At 42.6% G+C, this 19,138-nt stretch overlaps 2 protein-coding genes across 3 annotated transcripts in view; one reads left to right on the top strand and one right to left on the bottom strand.

The window, feature by feature from the left end:
- Positions 1 to 1,421: 1,421 nt before the first annotated feature.
- On the bottom strand, positions 1,422 to 15,041 carry LOC119735605 (60S ribosomal protein L10-like). Of its 2 annotated transcripts, none has more exons than XM_038209372.1 (6): positions 15,023 to 15,041; positions 14,609 to 14,647; positions 5,114 to 5,172; positions 4,150 to 4,396; positions 2,409 to 2,571; positions 1,422 to 1,865 (listed from the first exon to the last, which is right to left on the bottom strand). In XM_038209372.1, exons 2-6 carry the CDS (start codon positions 14,629 to 14,631, stop codon positions 1,713 to 1,715), a joined length of 645 nt encoding a protein of 214 aa, XP_038065300.1. In that variant the 5' UTR covers positions 14,632 to 14,647; positions 15,023 to 15,041; the 3' UTR covers positions 1,422 to 1,712. The 2 variants fall into 2 exon arrangements, with proteins under 2 accessions (XP_038065300.1, XP_038065299.1); XM_038209371.1 differs by lacking the exon at positions 15,023 to 15,041 and adding an exon at positions 14,809 to 14,900.
- An 89-nt stretch (positions 15,042 to 15,130) lies between these two features.
- LOC119735604 overlaps positions 15,131 to 19,138 on the top strand; it is a 28,151-nt gene continuing 24,143 nt past the window's right edge. The window contains exons 1-3 of the mRNA XM_038209370.1: positions 15,131 to 15,366; positions 16,658 to 16,765; positions 18,054 to 18,135. Coding sequence (XP_038065298.1) covers positions 15,330 to 15,366; positions 16,658 to 16,765; positions 18,054 to 18,135 — 227 coding nt within the window. The 5' untranslated portion in view covers positions 15,131 to 15,329. The remainder of the gene's footprint in view (positions 15,367 to 16,657; positions 16,766 to 18,053; positions 18,136 to 19,138) is intronic.

The following is a 19,138-nucleotide window of genomic DNA, read 5'->3' as shown; positions in this document are numbered from 1 at the left end:
ATTACAGCAAAACCAAATGATGTATATTCCCTTTAAAACTGCATGTATTTAGAATGTTCAAACAATAGAGTACAATTGTATTCTTCTCCGAAATATCTAGTCGTATGTTTTGGATTTTGTTTTTGATCGTTTTTCTTCCCACTAAATATCCGGATCCGCTCAGAATTTTATGTAAACACATGCTCATGCTAGTTTTGCCATTTACGATGCTATTTCGTTGCTGGGAAGAAAGTCTCGCTGTAAGATCTGCATCAATTTATCATCTGCAAGACATGTTGCCTTTGCTTCAATTATATACATTTGTATGCATCTTTAGATGTTCTTATAGTATTCATGTATATGTATTCTGATTGTTTTCCCTCAGAAATTTGGGAAAGTGCAGTTACTTTAATGGTGCAATCAATTATCTTAAAGAAGCTTGCAATAGTGCGAGTTACTGATTTTGATGGAGTAATTTTTAACAAGAAAAAGGCTTAATACTAAAATGTTTGAGTGACTTTTACTGACCAGTACTACACCTACATGCATACTGAAATGATGGTGCTATATTGGGCAATATATCATTTTGCGATGTATTGTGATATTTTTCCTGCCACACTGGTTTGCCAATAATGTCTTTTTTCCAAATTGTCTTTGTAAACGCAAAATGTACACGTGCATTGTATTTAGATTTTTCGCTCAAACTCGCCAGATTTTTAGGATTTTAAACTAAGCGGCCTTTTGCTTCAAGTACATGTAGTCCAATTGCCGAGGGAATCGCCCCAAAATATGCAGTTTACATATGCAATTTAAATTGTCAGTCGCATAACAGTGAAAATCATTTTTTAGAAGCAACATGCTTAGAATGGTGAAAAAGAATGTACATGTATTCAACAGCTTGTGTATTTTTTAATTTTCTGCTTAATTCCACCGTTTTCATAATTCTGCTAAAATCATCTCCAAGTTTGCTTCAGAGGAATTAAAATGCCAACAAACTACATTTATCGTTTGGTGATTCTTTCTGTATTATGATTTTCAAGAGATTTTGTGCAAATTGCTGCGTTATTTGCAATCACTTTTACAGGAAGTACAACAGAGTGCACGAGTACGGACACAAGACAATTGTTACTAACGGCAGCTATGTTTCAAGTTTTCAGGCAAATTTCTCCATTTTTCTCCACCAAGTTTGCTTTCAAGTTAACTCGTCACAGGCATGCAACTTTTCCTCGGATCTCCTGATTTCTTCGTTTTTAAAATTCTCATGAATGCCATTACAAATTGAAAAATGCTGTGAAAAGTCTTGTGTGGTTTGTAATATTTCCTCTTTCTTTCCCCCCTTAATTCCCAGTTGCATGCCTGTCATCAAACTTAGGACATTGGCTGTGACTCACTTAATGGGCTACATTCACACATAAATAAACCACTGCAAGGCAAGTTTAAGCTTGAGTTCCACTTAGGTCTTTATTCTGTTCTCAAACATAATGATTTGTTTTTCTGATGCATTTCTATACAACCTTCATTATTCTGGAAATGAGACGTCCAACCAAAACAAATTTAGTCGAATAAGTGTGTGACAACCGGAAAAATGGTCGACTCCCACCAGACAAGTCTGGCACATCAATTCTTTGACCAAGTCCACCAAAATGGATGTTTTTGAAGGAAGGTGCTAAAGCCGGGTTCCGGAAATTGTGGGCGTCGCCGCACCCTCTTTAGTGCCTGGCAACTCTGTGTTTTTATGACTGGTACTGCTTCCAGCGTGCGAGAGGACCGTAGTTGGGCAGGTACTGCACGCCGACGCCGTCTGGGATGAAGCGACCTTCGCTGCGCAGCTCCTCGAACTTTTCCCGGGTGTACTTGGTGAAACCCCATTTCTCAGAGATGAAGATCTGTTGAAGAGAATAGTCCGTCACCTTATTGTGTATTGAGCATTTTGGATGGTTGAGAGTGGGCGACATTTACTTGGACAAAAAAAACCTATTATAATTCAATTTAAGCCGTCACATGCTCTGCACGCACATAATTTATAGTAACAAAATTCTTTGGAAAACCGGGGAAATTGTCCTTATTAGTAAATGTTCTCCAACTGATATTTCATGTACTTTCAGTTTTTTGGGGTAAAGGAAATCCCCATAATTTAGATACGACCAGAACCAAGGCAAGAGATAGGTGGAACTTTTTAAAAATAGGTTATAAACAGGTTTTTAATATTTATTTCAGAACATCAAATACAAGCCATTTACTGTGTCTTCAGGTACAAACCATATGTCAAAATTTTTAACTGGGCATGCTGCATCCAACAGAAACACGAACTGAACTATTTGTCACTAATACTCGAAACTGAAGTATTGCATGTACCTCTTGCCTTTGTTTACCTTTGAAATCAGGGGGAAATCCTTGTTTGCTCTTTGCAACATACTCTGGAATCTTACCTTCTGTCTACCTGGGAACTTGAACTTGGCTCGGCGGAAGGCCTCAATGGCAGAGGCCTTGTTGCTGTCCTTGGTGCGGATGGACAGGATGGTCTGGCCGATGCGGACGCGGGCCACGGTGCCCTGAGGCTTGCCAAAGGCTCCCCTCATTCCAGTCTGGAGCCTGTGGGAAGCAGAACGGAATTTGCTTCATTACTGTGTATGTTAACCCTAACCCTGCCTGACGCAACATAGCACGCATCAGGTGGGAAAGAACCGGTGCACTTTGATGCATTCAGCTACCAACACCAGTGCATAAACGGTTGCTTCTGAGACAATGAGAGCTAGTCCCATTGAACAATGCCACAGTTGTATCCTGCTGCGTGCAGTGACCACGGACTCGGAGGCAGTGTGGCCTTGAGACTTTTTCCCCGGATGGATCTCGCTACATTTGGCAGGCATGTCACTTAGTCTTGCATGTCGCTACGTTTGGCAGGGTTCTAGCAAACATACCCTAGAGGGTTAGGATTAAGGACAGAATGCGAAATTAAACACGCGGTAACTCCAGGTTTACCTCGAGGTTTTACAGGGTACCTCGGGGTTGTATCTCGCATTACCACTTGTTTAATCTTGCATTCTTCCCTTACCCCAGCTGCACCAACTGACTCAGCTTCTTGACCATTCCTAAGATCTCAGTGGGAGGGAGACATGAGCGTTTTGGTTAGCTCGGGTATGGCACAAAGTATGCACATTTTTTTTTCCTGAACGTTCACAATCCTGTACTGTCTTAGTGTGAGCATCAGCTGAGCAATGCATTTGATGTATAGCCCAGCCACTGTTACTTCGGTCCTAATCCTAAGCCTTTTTTCTTTCAAAATTCTCCAGCTACCTCCATGTAAACATTGGATTCAGTCTCAATCCTCCAAACCATCCCTTATTTCTTCAATTTGTTCGGTGGAGGGGTGACCACTGCCTTTGCCCCTTCAAAATCCTCCAACAATCACTGCTGTAATAATGCGGCATTTCCGATGATATCCAGCAGCAGTGCCAATTATATCCAGCACAATGTACGCCTAAATGTATGCACGGCTAAGCATAAACAACGCAAGATACAGCTTAAGACCTCGACACAATGCATCATCCAAAAAAAACCAACCCAGCAGTAAACAAGCATAGAGCCTCAATCCACCAATATCCTACAAAAGCGCATGGTTGATATTTGAGTATTGGGGTTAATTAGGGCTTGATGTACCAATTTGGTTCCAGGCTTGGCGTACTCATTTAGATGAAGTGCAAAGATTTTTGTATGGGGTTGCCTGCAAATTGTTGGATTTGGAAGGATTCAGGCTTCCACCTAGCAGGCTGCCACCTAGGTTTTGAAGGATTGAGGAGGGTTGGGGTAAAATAGGGCTTGATGTACCAACTTGGTTCCAGGCTTGCCGTACTCATTTTGATGAAGTGCAAAGATAATTGTATGGGGTTGCCTGCAAATTGTTGGATTTTGAAGGATTCAGGCTGCCACCTAGCAGGCTGCCACCTAGGTTTTGGAGGATTGAGGAGGGTTGGTGTTAAAATAGGGCTTGATGTACCAACTTGGTTCCAGGCTTGCCGTACTCATTTTGATGAAGTGCAAAGATTGTTCCGTGGGTTGCCTGCAAATTGTTGGATTTTGAAGGATTCAGGCTGCCACTTAGCACAAATGCCAAAGAGAGCCATTAGGGGTTGAACTGTGAAACAATTATCAACGGATCATGAAGCTTACCTATCGGCCCCAGCACACGACAACATTTTGTTGATGCGCACGACGTGGAACGGGTGCAGACGGATCCGGATGTGGAAGGAGTCCTTGCCGCAGTGCTTGACCATGTACTTGTTGGCGCAGATGCGGCCAGCCTCCAGGGCCTCCGACGAGAGCTGCTCAAACTCGCCAGAGACCAGGTGGATGCACAGGGGGAAGTCGTCCACGCGAGCCTTCTTGCGGCCCAAGTCATAGATGCGCAGCTTGGAGTCTGCACCAAATAAAATATGATTATTATTTTTTTTGAATAATTAACCATATCAGCCTTCCCAAATCCATCAGAATCCATCACAGCGATGCGAAAAATGCTTCATTTTTGTACCCCAAAAGTTTAGGTTCAGCTAATCTTAAGTCATTTCACTTCCTTGTTAAATATTTCCATGGGTTAAATTTTTTTTGGATAAAATTTATTTAGGACACACATTCTTGTAGTCTGAGTATCACCTGTTATCCACAGAGCTAAGTCTCCTGTATAACGTCTGATATGTCAAAGCATGCAGATTTAAGCAATCTCGCGCCTCAGCCAATCGGAGTTGACTTTACTAAATCGTGACGTCGCTTCATTCCCAAATCAGGACTAAACGTGTGATTGGTCAATTCGAATGCAGTGTTTTGCAATACAACAGCTGCCAGGCTGACTGACCACAGCCTTTGTTGCTGTGTCTAGGGTATTTTTTTTTATCCATGTCTATGATGCGAAAACAGTGAATGACTGATGACTTATAGAAAGCGCCCGCTGATTGGTCAAAATCTAGAGGTCAAGATGCAGTTGCCTTGCATAATTAATCAGCAAATCTGCTCAAATGTTATAAAAGACTAACATTCTTGCACCTTCTGACAGGAAGCTTTCACTATGCGATTTTCAATCGACCAAAAGTACAAATGCAACCAGATAACCGACTGACCTGATAAAAAAAAATAAACCTACCTGGGACACCACGGCAAAACCTTGACTTTGGGTATGGCTTGTTCTTACAGTAGCGATAACTGCAACAAAAGACAAATTACATTGACTTACTGATTACAACTTTAAAAAAAAAACAAGAAACGAAATGAAGTGGGCCATTTTTGTCGGGTTCCCTGAATGTATTTCATAAATTGTGAAGTGCTGAATGGGTGGTGCCAGACTTTTGATTCACTAACGTTACAGCCTCACTTCCATTTTTTTAAAATGTGGCTTAAAACATCAGACTAATTTATGTTTAATCACAAATTTTAAATTTTTCATCAGAGCAGACTGGTGGTAGCCTATTTAATAATTTGCAACATCATTTGCTAAGTTCCAAATATGAAGATTTTACCTCTCTCTCAATCCAATATGATATGGCCCCCCCCCCCCCCCAAAAGAAAAATGTGTGGGACAATTCGTAGAAAAACAGGAAATTTTGATGGAAAAGTTAACTCCAAACTATTGGTTAAACATGGCATACTAAAACAGTCGGTTTTCCAATTAAAATCGGACAAGTTTCATCTCCAGTCAAAAAAATCAAAACCCCGACCACTGCTGACCATCAGACCGACCAAACTAGTTGGCGACATTCTCAATAAACAGATGTCATAGATAGAGGGCAGGGTTTTGATTTTTTTAGGGAACTTTTTGGGTAAAATGATGATGACAGCGCAGCGACAACACGCAACCCGAAATTGGGGCGAAAATAAAGATGGCGATCACCGCGCGATGTAACGAGAGCACGCACGGCGCGCTGAATTGCAAGGCACAAACCGTGGAGTAATTGCAGAATACCCCGCCACTCGGCAATACACCCCTAAATCTCTGGCTACGCACTTGAATTCATAGATCGAGGTGCATAGATCGAGTGGCGGGGACACATACGAACTTGGCCTATGCATCGTGCGGGAATTTGCACGCCTGCGCACTTGCAGTCATTTTTAGAAAAATATGTCGGTGACTTGCCTACGTCACAGACAACCCGAACGTTTGCGGGTCAATCCAGGTCAATTCCCGCGCGGACCATCTATTTTTGAACCGATCGATATTGCGGTCGGCCGATATGTAATCGGATACGTTCCCACGCCACGGCCAGGCACTATGCATACATGCTGCATACAAATACGTATACGTGTATGTACATGTATTGGATGATCCAGGGGATCGGCGAGCTTCAAGTCATTTTTTTCAAATCGGAGTTCGACTCGAAGCTTGCTTCATTTTATTTTTGACCAAAATGCAATTTGGCATTACATGTATATTCAAAGTTACATAATAATACAGCAAATATGAAAGACCGTTTAGATCTCTACATCATTTGTTGTGAATTAGCCACTGGAAAACACAGTACAAAATAACTTTATTTAAGTTTAATAACTTTTCAAAATCTGCACCTGTGGTTTTTAGTATTTTACGACGATGGAAAAAAAAAACATTTTTAAAGTTCTTTATCCTTTTTTCCCCGGCATATTTTTAAAGTTTTATTTCATTGTCATAGTGCTAGCCCAGGGCGGATAGGCATCGTGTCTTTTTGCTATCAGTCTAAAGTTATGTTATCATTTTAAAAATTATTGTGTTTTACAGGCATGTTTTATTCATAGGTTAATTTAAATGTAAGTTTTACTATTGTCAGTTCTTGCATGCTGTTTTTACTGTTTTTACTCTTTGATTTACACCAGGACAAGAATGTGTTTGTTTTTAACTTAGATGACTAATACAAGTACGAATATGAATGTTCACCACTTGTCAATAATGTCGAGAAGTTATAACAACAAAGGCATGAAAATAAAAGGAAATACACTTGATGCCAACTTCACGAAAGGGGTAGATCATGGGGGCAATTCCGAAGAGTCGTCAAAGAACAGACGCAAAACAAACAATCCAGATTATAATCTCCCCCAGGCTAATACATAGTCAAAAACCCGTTCTTTAAAAATCGAATCAGAGTAAGTAAGCAGTAAGCAGTAAGCATGACAAGTCTTTTAAAAAATAGTTTTGAAATTTTTGAATCAAATTGCAAAAGGTTTTCAGCGTTTTTACGGAGGGACTAAATTATCAATCCAAAAATCATACCTTTTTTCAAAATTCTTGTTCCGGCTGAAATTGCACGCAACGAACATTTTTTGGAAAGAAGTCTGGGTCAAAATCAGATAAAATCAACGTTGAGAAACAATCAATGTTGAGAAAACTTCACCTGAATGTCTTTTGATTTTTTACGAAGAGACAAATTCGTGCAAAGGGTGGGGAATGGGTATCGGCAATTTGCCAAAACAACAAGTGTGTGGGATTTAGTTTTCACGACCAGACAAACATCTATGGGGATTAGTTACGATACCGGTACCTCGCAATTGTTGTTCCATTATTCTGTAATTGGTACATCTTTGAAGTTTCATCTGTGTTTCAAAAGTTAGTCAGTAGTATGCGAAATGTTTATTCCAAATCGTGACCAACTTAAAACCTCTTTTCTGACAACCACTGCAAGTTCAACGGGTGCATTATGTTATACCTGTTCCCCAAACCTAACCCTAACCGTTAAACCCCAACACCTATTGCGGCAAATTCACCCCTTCGTGAAAACGCTGACAAATTGGAATAAGCGAAATCTGGATAAAGTCAACACTGATAACTCAAAACCTGAAAGTCAAACCATCCCTCCATGGTCAAAGAAAACTGCATAGTACTACGAAATAAAACAATATATATACCCTGATTAACCAAATTTCGAGTTGTTCCGTAGCTGCATGGGAGGCTATACTATCAAGGTTGGGCCTTAGGCCTATATATCGCAAGTCCGACTCCTCCGATGATAAACCTGGACCCCCGCCACGCCTCGGAAGTCCGAAATTTCCAAATTATTAGGCGTCGGACTGATGAGGTGTCGGACCTAGGCGTCGGAATTTTATAACAGTTATGGGCCTTATATTAGATTTTGCCGGACTTGGGGCCTATATGCGTCTGACATAATTATATGAGGCTTAGCGGAGCCCTTAAGATTTCCCTTTAAGTCCAATGTTATTGAAAGGTCAGAAACGATGGAAAATGATGAATAGCCTACTCCGAATACAAAATACTCTAAATAATTATGGAGAACTAGTGATCAAAGGCATCTTGTGAGCGAATAGTTCATCAGTACTGATTGTTATTCTCCTCTGATGTCATTGTGTATCGTCTAAACATGAGAATGCAGTTTCTATTTTGTTGGTTTCTGACAAAGGAAGGCATTTCAAATACATGTATTTTGCACCAATTTTTAGAGAAAATATTCTGAACTTGCGGAAAAAGGACCCACCAAGTCAGAACGTCGGCCAAAGAGGCGAAAAAAGATATGGTTTTTTTGCATGCGGGAGGTGTTTGGTACGCCCACGGGGGTACGGACGTGCGGATCCAGATAATCCACCCTAAGAATTTCTGTGTAATAAGCCATGCTAGAGTAAACTTTTAAATAATAAAACATGAATCAATGAAGTTGGAGGCTCACTCGGATGGCAGGTAAGGGAGCCGCTGGTACGTTCAAGTTTGACACCACCGAGGAGAAAGAGAAGGCTGCCGGCCAAGGCTAATGCAGCTAAGGAGAAGGAGAGAATCAAGGCCAAGAAGGAACGGGAAATGAAAGCCAAGATTGCAGAAAAGCCAAGAAAGCCAAAATGGTGAATAAAGTCAAGAAACCCGCGCCGAAGAAGTCACCCAAGAAAGCTGCCAAGAAAACGCCATCCAAGTCAAATATACATCTGTCAAGAAATCCTCCACCAAGCCATGCCAGCCAAGCCAGCCAAGAAGCCAGCCAAGAAGCCAGCCAGCAAGAACACATCGAGCAAGCAGAAGAAAGTGTCGGCCAAGCCTTCGAAGAAATCATCGAATCAACAAACTAAAACCAAAACGGCTCTTTTCAGAGCCACAACATTTTCACAAAATAGATATGAGATATTCGTTTCTGCAATTTGCATTTTTATTAAATTTTATATTTTTCATGATTACTGTTTTTAAGTTTTCGTATAAAGCCCCCCCCCCCCCAAAAAAACCCAAAAACATCATTGCATGAAAATAAGATATTTTCACCCCATATTCCATTCCGCTCCAGGGGACAGCGCAAAGGGTGAATAAAAAAAACCATGATATTCCAACCTCCTGATTCGGAGTACTCTAACCCCCCCCCCCCCCCGCACACACACACACACGCACACCCACGCTTAATTGCACAGGCGTAGAAGTGGGGACGCGGCCCCATCCCCCATTTGCCCCCATCCCCCATTCGCCCCTCCCCCCGTCCCTAACAACCCCTTCCCCGGGGTCTGGATAATGGTGCACGGAAAAAAGGAAAAATTAGGAACAAAGGAAATTTTATCCCCGCCCCGCCCCAAGGGGTCGGGATAATTGGCAAGGCCAAAAGGGTCAATAAAAAATGTGCATGGAGTGTTCCCGGTGCACCGCCCCCAACCTCCCCACCCTTCCAACCTGCACTCCAACCCGCGGGCCTCCCTCACCCCACCCACTCAACCCCGTCCCGTCGCTTTGGGATAGTAAGGGACGAAAAAAAAAAGGCCATCAACAAACGGAATCCTTGCTTTGTAACGCTTCTTCCATAGCTCCTGCACGGGTGCATGTCTATGTTCCCCAATTCCGATGTTCCCTAATACCGATGTTCCTCGAAATCCTTACCAATATAACCCTAACCCTAACCCTAACCCTAATCCTATGGATTTGGGGGAACATCGGTATTGGGGAACATCGGGTAGATCCCCTGCTCTGCTGCACGTACGTACGTGTATACTGTATACAGACTAACTGATCATTCGCAATTTTTGGCATTTCCTTCGAAAAATGTCCATGCATATTGCTCGCGACCATCGCACAATCAAACCGACCACCCACATGTGGCACACCATTCGACAGCTAAAATCCTCAACTATTCGAAATAAATTCATTTGAATTTGAACCAAATACTGGAAAGAAGACAAACGGGATTGAAGAGATGGACTCCTACTCCTAGCGAGAGTGGACGAAATTGATCGACGACGATGTCATGCGCGTATTTTAAAGCAAGAATTTGACGATTGCGTCATAAAATTCGGCGCTGTTCACCTAATTTGCATACGAAGGTTTCTGTGAATAGTTTGTTGTGGCCCCCACCCTCTGCCCCAAGGATCGGGATTATAATGCAAGGACCCAATCAAAAGAAGATTGAGAAATTCCAGGCCCTCCCAATCTGCGGCTCTCCCGGGGATATTCAACCCTCCTGGTTCGGAGAACTATAACCCCTCCACCTCTCTCTCCCCCTCTCTCTCTCCCAGGAATGATATTCCATCCTCTTTGTTTTGGGAAATCCAACCCGTCTCCCCCCCCCCCTCCACCCACGGGCATGCAGGTCTGAATAAAATCACTTGAAGAATATGCAATCCTTTGTTTGGTAAATCCACCAGCCCTGCCCACTCCCACACCCACCCAATGGGCATGCAGATTTGGAACTTAGAATCACTGGAAGAAAATCCCCCGACCCCCAACAACCCCTACCCGGCCTCAACCCCCCCCCCCCCACCCAACCCAGTCCCTTCTCGCAGTAAAAAAGAAAGTCTGGTCGGGAACGTAATTGCACCACCACCGTAAAAAGACAAAAATCACTGTTGGAAAAGAAAATAATTTCAGCTTTCTTGGCATGGCTTGAACCGCACACCCCGCCCCCGCCACACCCCGGGGGTCTGAATATGATATCCAGGACAGGGGAAATGAAATGAAAGGGGTAGGCCTACTCCCAATAATGTAATAAAGGTGCATCATTCACCAGAAAACAAAACATCTTGCTTTTTAGATTAATTTTGTTTTTTTTTATTAGAACGCAAGCGGTGATGGCGTGATCAATTATTGAAAATCATTTGCAATTTTTGGCTGTTCCATCGAAAAATGCCAATGCATATTGCTCGCGACCATCGCACTATCAAACCGACCACCCACATGTGGCACACCATTCGACAGCTGAAAACCTCAACTATTCGGAATAAATTCATTTGAATTCGAACCAAATGTTGGAAAGAAGAAAAATAGGATTGAAGAGATGGACTCCCAGTGAGATTGGCCGAAGACGATGTCATGCGCGTAATGAAGCAAGAACTTGACAATGACGTCATCATGAGCGGAGCTGTTCGCCTAGTTGCATACGAAGGTTTCTGTGAATAGTTTGTCGGGGCCCCCACCCTCTGTCTCCAAGGGTCGGGATATAATGCAATGACCAAACTCCGCTGGATCGACGGCCTCACCAGATGGAGCGGTCTCAGCGTGGATAAACTAACTGCGGCGACCCTTCAGCGAAGGAAATCACCCCTTCACCAGTCACACAACCCAGAAGAAGTGGACGGTTGTTGCGTCAACGGGCAGTAGCCTACGACGTCTGATGATGATGATGATGATGATGATGATGATGATGATGAAAACAAAAGAAGATTGGGAAATTCCAGGCCCTCCCCTTCTGATGCTCCCCGGGATATTCAACCCTCCTGGTTTGGAGTACCTTAACCCCCCCCCCCCGACTCATGCGGCCCCACCACCTCTCTCCCCCCAAGAGCAGCACGTCTTAAGATTAATAACTAAAAGAACATAAAGGACATTCCACCCTCTTTGTTTTGGGAAATCCCCCCCCCCCCCCACAACCCCTACCCGGCCTCAACGGGGTCCGCTCATAAGTCCGACGCCTCATAAGTCTGACAAAATCACATCCCCTAACCAAATAAAGGCCCATAAGTCCGACGCCTCATAGGTCCGACGCCTAATAAATCCGACGCCTCATAGGTCGACGCCTCATATCTCCGACGCCTCGTAAGTCCGACACTCGTTTTTTCCGTTGTCGGACTTTTGAGGCGTTGGACTTATGAGGCGTCGGATCTATGAGGCGGAATAAATAAAGTCCGACGCCTCATAAGTCCGAAATTTCGGACTTATGAGGCGTCGGACCTATGAGGCGTCGGACTTATGATACGGTCCCGCCTCAACCCCGGCCCGGTCCATGATATCGCAGTAAAAGAAAGTCTGGTCGGGAACGTCATTGCACCAAATTAAAAGACAAACTTCACTTGTTGGAAAAAACAATTTCAGCCCTCTTGGCGTGGTTTGAACACCACGCTCCGCCCCCCCCCCCCCCCCCCCCCCACCGCCCCATCCCCAGGGTCGGAATATGGTATCCAGGGCAGGGGAAAGGAAAAAAAGAAAGTGGTATTCCCAATAATAAAGTCACATCATTTATCAGAAAACAAAACATCTTGATTATTTGGTGACTGCTCTATGTTCCGACACCCCTATGTTCCGACAACCTAGATTGTGTTACTCCCGGTTAGGGTTAGGGTTAGGAATAGGAATATGTGCAGTCGGAACATAGGGGTGTCGGAACATAGAGGTGTAACCGATCATTTTATTAATCTTGGGTTTTTATTAGAACGCGCGCGGTGCCGGCGGGCCGGATATAGCCGGCGTGATCAATAATTGACAATCATTCGCAATTTTTGGCAGAACTTCCATGCATTTTGCTCGCGACCATCGCACTATTAAACCGACCACCCACTTAGGCCACACCATTCACCAGCTAAAAAACTCAACTACTCGGAATTAATTCATTTGATTTCAAACAAAATGTTGGAAGGAAGAAAAACAGGATTGAAAAGATGGACTCCCTTGGACAATACGAAGTTTGAGTTCCAAAAAGGAAAACGCGAAAACAATATTTTAATCGTCAAAACTCACCCTTTCATTTTGACGCTGTCTTCGGCAAAAGGAAGCGGACATCATTCTGTTGCTTTCAGCATGTTAAATTTCTGGCAGGTGCATCCTCCGATGTAGGCCTACAGTGATATTATTCATAAAACTGAAGGAGTCTGGCCGAAAATTGGCCGAAGTAGATGGCATGCGCGTCAGCAAGAATTTCATGATGATGCTATAATGAGCGGCGCTGTTTACCTAATTTGCATATCAAGATTTCTGTGTTGGTGGGGGCCCCCACCACCCACCGGCCACTAGGGTCGGGATATGTTGCAAGGACCGAAAAAAAGAAAAGGAAATGTGAAATTCCACCCTCCTCCTTTTGAGCCCCCCCCCCCCGGATTTTAAGCTTCCTGGTTTTGAGTACTCTACCCCCGACCCCCCTCTACACTCACGAGGCATCCTCCCCCACCCCCCCCCCCCTCCACCGGCAACCCCTTATGTGCACTCCCCTTCCATGGGGTCCTGATATGGTGCAGGTGTTAGAAATGAAAGACAGGAAATATTCCATTATCCTGGTTCTCAGTACCCCCCTCCCGTTCCTTTCCCCCCACCCAGGGGACCCCACCCCGCCCCTCAAGGTGTTTGGATATATGCAATGGCCCTTCACCCAAAGAATGTGCATATTCCACCCACTGTGTCTTTGTTCCCCCGCCCCCACCCCATCCCCTCCCCCTCCCCCTCCCCCTCCCCCACCCCACCTGCAGGCCTCCCCCGCCCCACCCGCGGGCCATCCCCACCCCAACCCACCGCCCAACCCCGTCGCATCGGGATACAGGGGAAAAGGGACAGAAAAAAAGAGACACACACACATTTCATCAAACGGGATCCCTTTAATCAAACGGGATCCCTTTAATCTTCGTAACCGTCTTCCACTGAGCTATATATATCTCATGCACGTTGCACGTGTTTATATCACGTGATTACTTCACTATCATTCGCAATTTTGGGCAGTTCTAGCGAACAATTTTTATGCATATTGCTCGCGACCATCGCCGTATCAGACCGACCACCCACATGTGCCACACCACTAAAAAGCTGAAAACCTGTTCTATATGGAACTAATTCAGGTTTTCCCCAACCAAATTCGAGAAGAAAGAAATTTAGGATTAAAAAGATGGACTCCGTCGAAAAATAAGAAGTTTTGGTTCCTAAAAAAAAACACGCTAAAAAATGTTTGAACTGTCAAAACTCAGGCAATAGTTCATCGATTTTGACGCTTTCTTCGGCAAAAGAAAGCAGATATCATGAGCTTTTCTACTGTAAATTTCTGGCATGTTCACTCTCCGATGCATAATGATTTCATTCATAAAACTGAAGTGAGTCGGGCTGAAATTGATGGCATGAGCGCAAGCACGAACTCAACGTTGACGTCATAATGAGGGGCGTGTTGACCCCAATTTGCATAGGTGAATTTTCGCGATAAGTTTGTATGTGGGGGAATTCTGCAATTGTGCCCAAACCGTGCAAAAAAATTGTGATTTCTACCAACAACTGAAAAAGGCAAAAAACAAAAACTGTTCAAAATTGCAAAATGGGTGTCCTTAGAATCGAGAAAAGTCTGCTTTTGATAGTAAAGGTGATTTTCGAGCAATAAAAAACATTATTGACTCTAATTTGATCAAACAAAACAGGGGCCCTACACATCACGATCGTCATAACTTGGGCCCGTCGTCACACAATCGCAATGTCCACCCCGGGCCCCATAACATTTTCATGTTGATCATATCAACTCACCATCTTGCTGGTCGTCGCCCCATCTTGCCTGTTTTAAGGCTGAAAATACACAAAAATGAGAACACCAATTGATCTTTAAATATAACCAAAGTATTTTCTCGTTATCTGTTATTAACAATCTGACAATAATAACCGTACGGGTGGTTGTGAAATGACGATGACGCAGGATTTTTTGAAGATTATTTTTACATCGATCTCACCTTTCCGTGAATCAAGGGCAAAAGAGGCCGATAGAGGGCGCTACATAAAGTTGCTAAAGTTGCCACCAGTTTAGTCGAGTCGCAGCATGAGTCGCAGTCATTTGGATAGAAAATCTACCTTCAGTGATTTTTTAATTTATCTCAAATCAATTTGTATTGATTCTGAACAGACTCATATAGAATACTATAGACTCTGTATTTATCCACAACTTACAAAGAACATGAAGAAGAAGATTTTTGTATCTGAATATTACTGTTGAAGATTATTGTTATGAGAAACGCCAAAAGTGAGCAGACTGAAACTTGTTTAGTCTTTGATAAAACTCGACAACAGAGGGCGCTCGCCGTTCCAGATCCAGCTGCTGTTCAAGTTTCTCTCGCTTTGCACCGCCTTGCAGTTGCATGCATGCCTCGCTTGTAAACAACTAAAATCAACCCTTCCTAAAAATATTTTAACAAAATGTCAGTGCTTTGGTGATCAGTTTCTAGTGTAATTGTAAAATTATAAAACACATGCCAAAATGGCAACAAGGGATCCTTTGCTGAGCAATCTGAAAGGTAAGTTCAAGCATGGAGGAATAAGAACACCTTATTCCTCCAATGGTTCAAGTTGTCATTTTTTTCACCGGTCCAATTTTTTGTGTGTGATAATGACATTAGGCTAGTAATATTGTTATGTTTAGATAGTGGATATTTTGCCGGAGGTAATGACGGCAAACTAACGATTACTAAAGGTTTGCCGGCGGCAATCCATATCAACAGAGGGCGCTGTGCTCTTTAAAATAGGGCTGAATTATAAGATGTATTAAGGTAGTGGATATTTTGCCGGAGGTAATGACGGCAAACTAACGATTACTAAAGGTTTGCTGGCGGCAATCCATATCAACAGAGGGCGCTGTACTCTTTAAAATAGGGCTGAATTATAAGATGTATTAAATTCCCACCAGAAGTTGTGCAGCACGTTTGGTGTAGTGGTTAAGCAAACGCTCTAGTAAGCGGGATGACTCGCGTTCGATTCCGACGGCACCACATTTTAAAGTTTTTTTTTCTCATCCCCAAATAAATAAGAATATTCTTCTTTTATTATTTTAACATGTCTCAAACATTTTTTGCAGAGTATTACATTTTCTTTTTCAGATTTGTGGCTCTGGAGGATTTTTTTTAAAAGGGAAATAAAGTCCGAAATTATAAAATGGTCTGAATCCCATCTTGTGAATACGAGGTAACAACGATAATTTTGGCATGGAGCCAGACTAAAACTTTTCACCGGAAAATGTTTAAGTACAAAAAAACAGTAACTGCGCATGTTCAGTGCATATCCGGCAAACTAACGTTTACTAAAGGTCTGCCGTCTCCGGCAAAATATACACTGCCTTATGTTTAACCAAGTTGTCTTGCATTTTTTCATTTAGCCCCATCCACTACCACTAACGTCAGGCACTAGTGGTGTGGCGAAGGCATTGTTGCGTTGGGAAAAAAAATGTTGCATTCTGACGCCACTTAATTATGTCAATAGAGGTCAGTTAGTGAGTTACCATGGTTACCACAAAAAATGTTGAAAAGACAGTATTAAACAGTAATCTGGGACTGAGAAACACTTTCAATTTTGTTATGTTAGAAAACACTTTGCAAATATTCTTGACTCTCCAAAGACTTTGTACACAACCCACAAAGTGGCATCTGAATGTTCGGAGTGTTGCTTGACTCGAGTGTTGCTTGACTTGAGGTCGAAAAAAAATACTGAATATTGTCTTCCACAGCAACTTAGATTGGTCTGTCTGTAAGGTTCGTTAAAACCTTACAGTTCTCTTTCTTTATGTTTATTGCATGTATGTATTGTACTTTGTAGCTGTGTTGTTGAGGCTGAAGGAGAACAAACAGCCAATCACAGACGGCGACCCAGACCTTCTGATTCTTTGTGATACAATGGAGTGCATCCTGCGCAAGGGACTGAAAAGTAAGTATAGTGCTACTCACTCATTGCACGGAATCACGATATTAAAGCGTAAGTCATGAGGGTCACCCGACCACGTTGAATGGGGGTGTGGTCACAACAATAATTGCCTACAGATCATTCTCTGTTGGTAAAGGTAGCCAGAAATTGTCTCATCACCTGGCTGCTGCAAATTAAAAAAAGGGGGGGGGGGTGTTCTGAACACAAGTGTCACACAACTGTCACTTTTTAAAGTGGACAAGTCGAATGATAGGTGGCAGAATTCTTGAAGGATTACGCCAACAGACATATGATTTTACTGACAGAACAACAATTTTGCTGACAACCCCCCCTTATTCCCTCCCCACGACCACCTACAACTACATGTACCTCCCCCTCTCCCTCCCCCACCCCCAAAGTGATGTCTGTGACTTGTGCAACATTATGCTGTTGTTATTGGGTACCATTTCATTGCAGAATACCGAACACCTGACATCACATAATTGGTGTATTTTTTAAAATTATTATGAGGACCTAATCATTTAAAAAATCTGCAACATGAATGCTTGTTACCTGCTGAACTGTAATTTGATGTATATTACTTAGACTCGCTCTATGCTGATTCAATCAAACCTGATGAGCAAAATTTTCAGTCAAAGTGAAATTTGTCCCTTTTCGAAGACTACAAATATTTCCTTATTCCCTAACCCCCTCTAGGCGTTTGGTAGGATGCAACCTCAATCCTGCAAAATCCTCCAACTGCCTCCAATGTAAAAAATTGCATACAGTCTCAATCCTGCAAAATCATCCGTTATTTCTTGAATTTGTTAATCTGTTAATCGGATGGGTTACAACTGCCTCAATCCTGCAAAATCTTCCAACAATCATTGTTCACTAGTAATATGCTGAGGCAGAGCGGATGATTTTCATAAGCAGTGCAGATAATTCAAGTATAATCTGGGCCTAAAATTATGCATGGCTGAGCATAAACAAGACGAGGTTCAGCCTAGACCTTGGCACAATGCATCCTCCAAAAATCAACTGACACATTTTTGCCATACAGCCTCAATCCTTGGAAATCCTACACTTATGCAAAGAGGATTTTGGAGGATTTGGGAATTAAGGTTAGCGATTTATATTATCCAACTTAATGTAAAACTTAAATTTTCCAAAGGAGAAATTAAAAGTTGAACATAAATTGTATTTAAAAAAATTGGCTACTATTTGAAATGTCTGTCAGGGCCATTGAACAAACAGGAGCTGTATTCATGATTTTTGACCATTCGGTATTTGACTGAATTTTACCCAACAGAGCCTGGCTCCTTGTTTGGCTTATACAAACGAGACTACTGGTGTTGGATGGAATCCATGATCACTGCCCCAGGGAGTGCCAGGTATGGACATGGGTCACTCCATCAATTTAGGGTCAAAAAGTATGACATTTTTTCTGTGTCCCTGTTACATCTGACCTGTGTACCCCGGTAATTTTCCATACAAGTACCATTAAAATTTACTTCACACTATTTTTTATGTTCAGCAGATACTTTGCTTTACATAATGACTCTTGGATATAGAAGGCATTAAAGGGGCACTCGGTCCTGAAATCCCCGAAAATGTCAAGTTTTGGATCGTTTACTTATCCTATTTCAAACATCTGGTTCAAAAGGAAACCAACCTAATGTCTTACCGTTCCCAAGAAAAGACGAAAAAACCTCGGTTGTTTACATCGGACACGACGGTGTACGAATACGCTTTTCCTGTTGTTTTCACTTTCAGTCAATGTACGTACGCTATGTATATACACAGCACCGTGCGCGCGAACAGCGCGTGGTGACCAATCACCAACGCACAAAATATAGTTTCTTACACGTCCGCAAAAGGTGAACACTTTACGGATGAAATCACAACTAGCATCAAAACAGATCGAATTTTTGGGGTCGCAAAAGTGGACCCCGAAATTCGTTCACGCACGCATAATACAGGAATAACACAAAAACACCCAGTTTTGAAAGGATAGTTGTGTGGATGTTTACATGTATATCTTACTTTTAAATGTTCTTTCAGATTAACATCATTTCGTTCAAAGCGCGTTTTGTAGCCCAATTGGGCTGTTCTAGGACCTAGTGTCCCTTTTAATGAAAAGAATGTGTCCTGAATTGCAAAATCGTATCCACGTCAGATGTAACAGGGACACAAAATATTGGGCCCCAAATTTATGGAATCACCCATTTTGTAAATTCAGGATACGCTCTGTAGTGCCTTCTATCTTCAAGATTGATTATGTATTAAACAAAATACCTGCCCAACTCTTAGAATAATAGTTTGAAGTCTATTCTCATGATAGTTGTATGGCAAATTACACAGTTCAGGGTTAACAGGGACAAAAAAAAGTCACTT

This window comes from Patiria miniata, unplaced genomic scaffold (assembly GCF_015706575.1).
Source record: "Patiria miniata isolate m_02_andy unplaced genomic scaffold, ASM1570657v1 HiC_scaffold_29, whole genome shotgun sequence".
NCBI lineage: Eukaryota > Metazoa > Echinodermata > Asteroidea > Valvatida > Asterinidae > Patiria > Patiria miniata.
The sequence above is the reverse complement of the archived record's forward strand: the minus strand, read 5'-3'. Positions and strand labels throughout refer to the sequence as shown.

Coding starts and splice junctions, on each gene's coding strand:
- LOC119735605 (XM_038209372.1), bottom strand. CDS start 14,631: ATGGGGCGACGACCAGCAAGATG. Junction 5,173..14,608: donor GGGCGACGACCAGCAAGATG/GTGAGTTGATAT, acceptor CTTTTGTTGCAG/TTATCGCTACTGTAAGAACA. Junction 4,397..5,113: donor GTTTTGCCGTGGTGTCCCAG/GTAGGTTTATTT, acceptor TATTTGGTGCAG/ACTCCAAGCTGCGCATCTAT.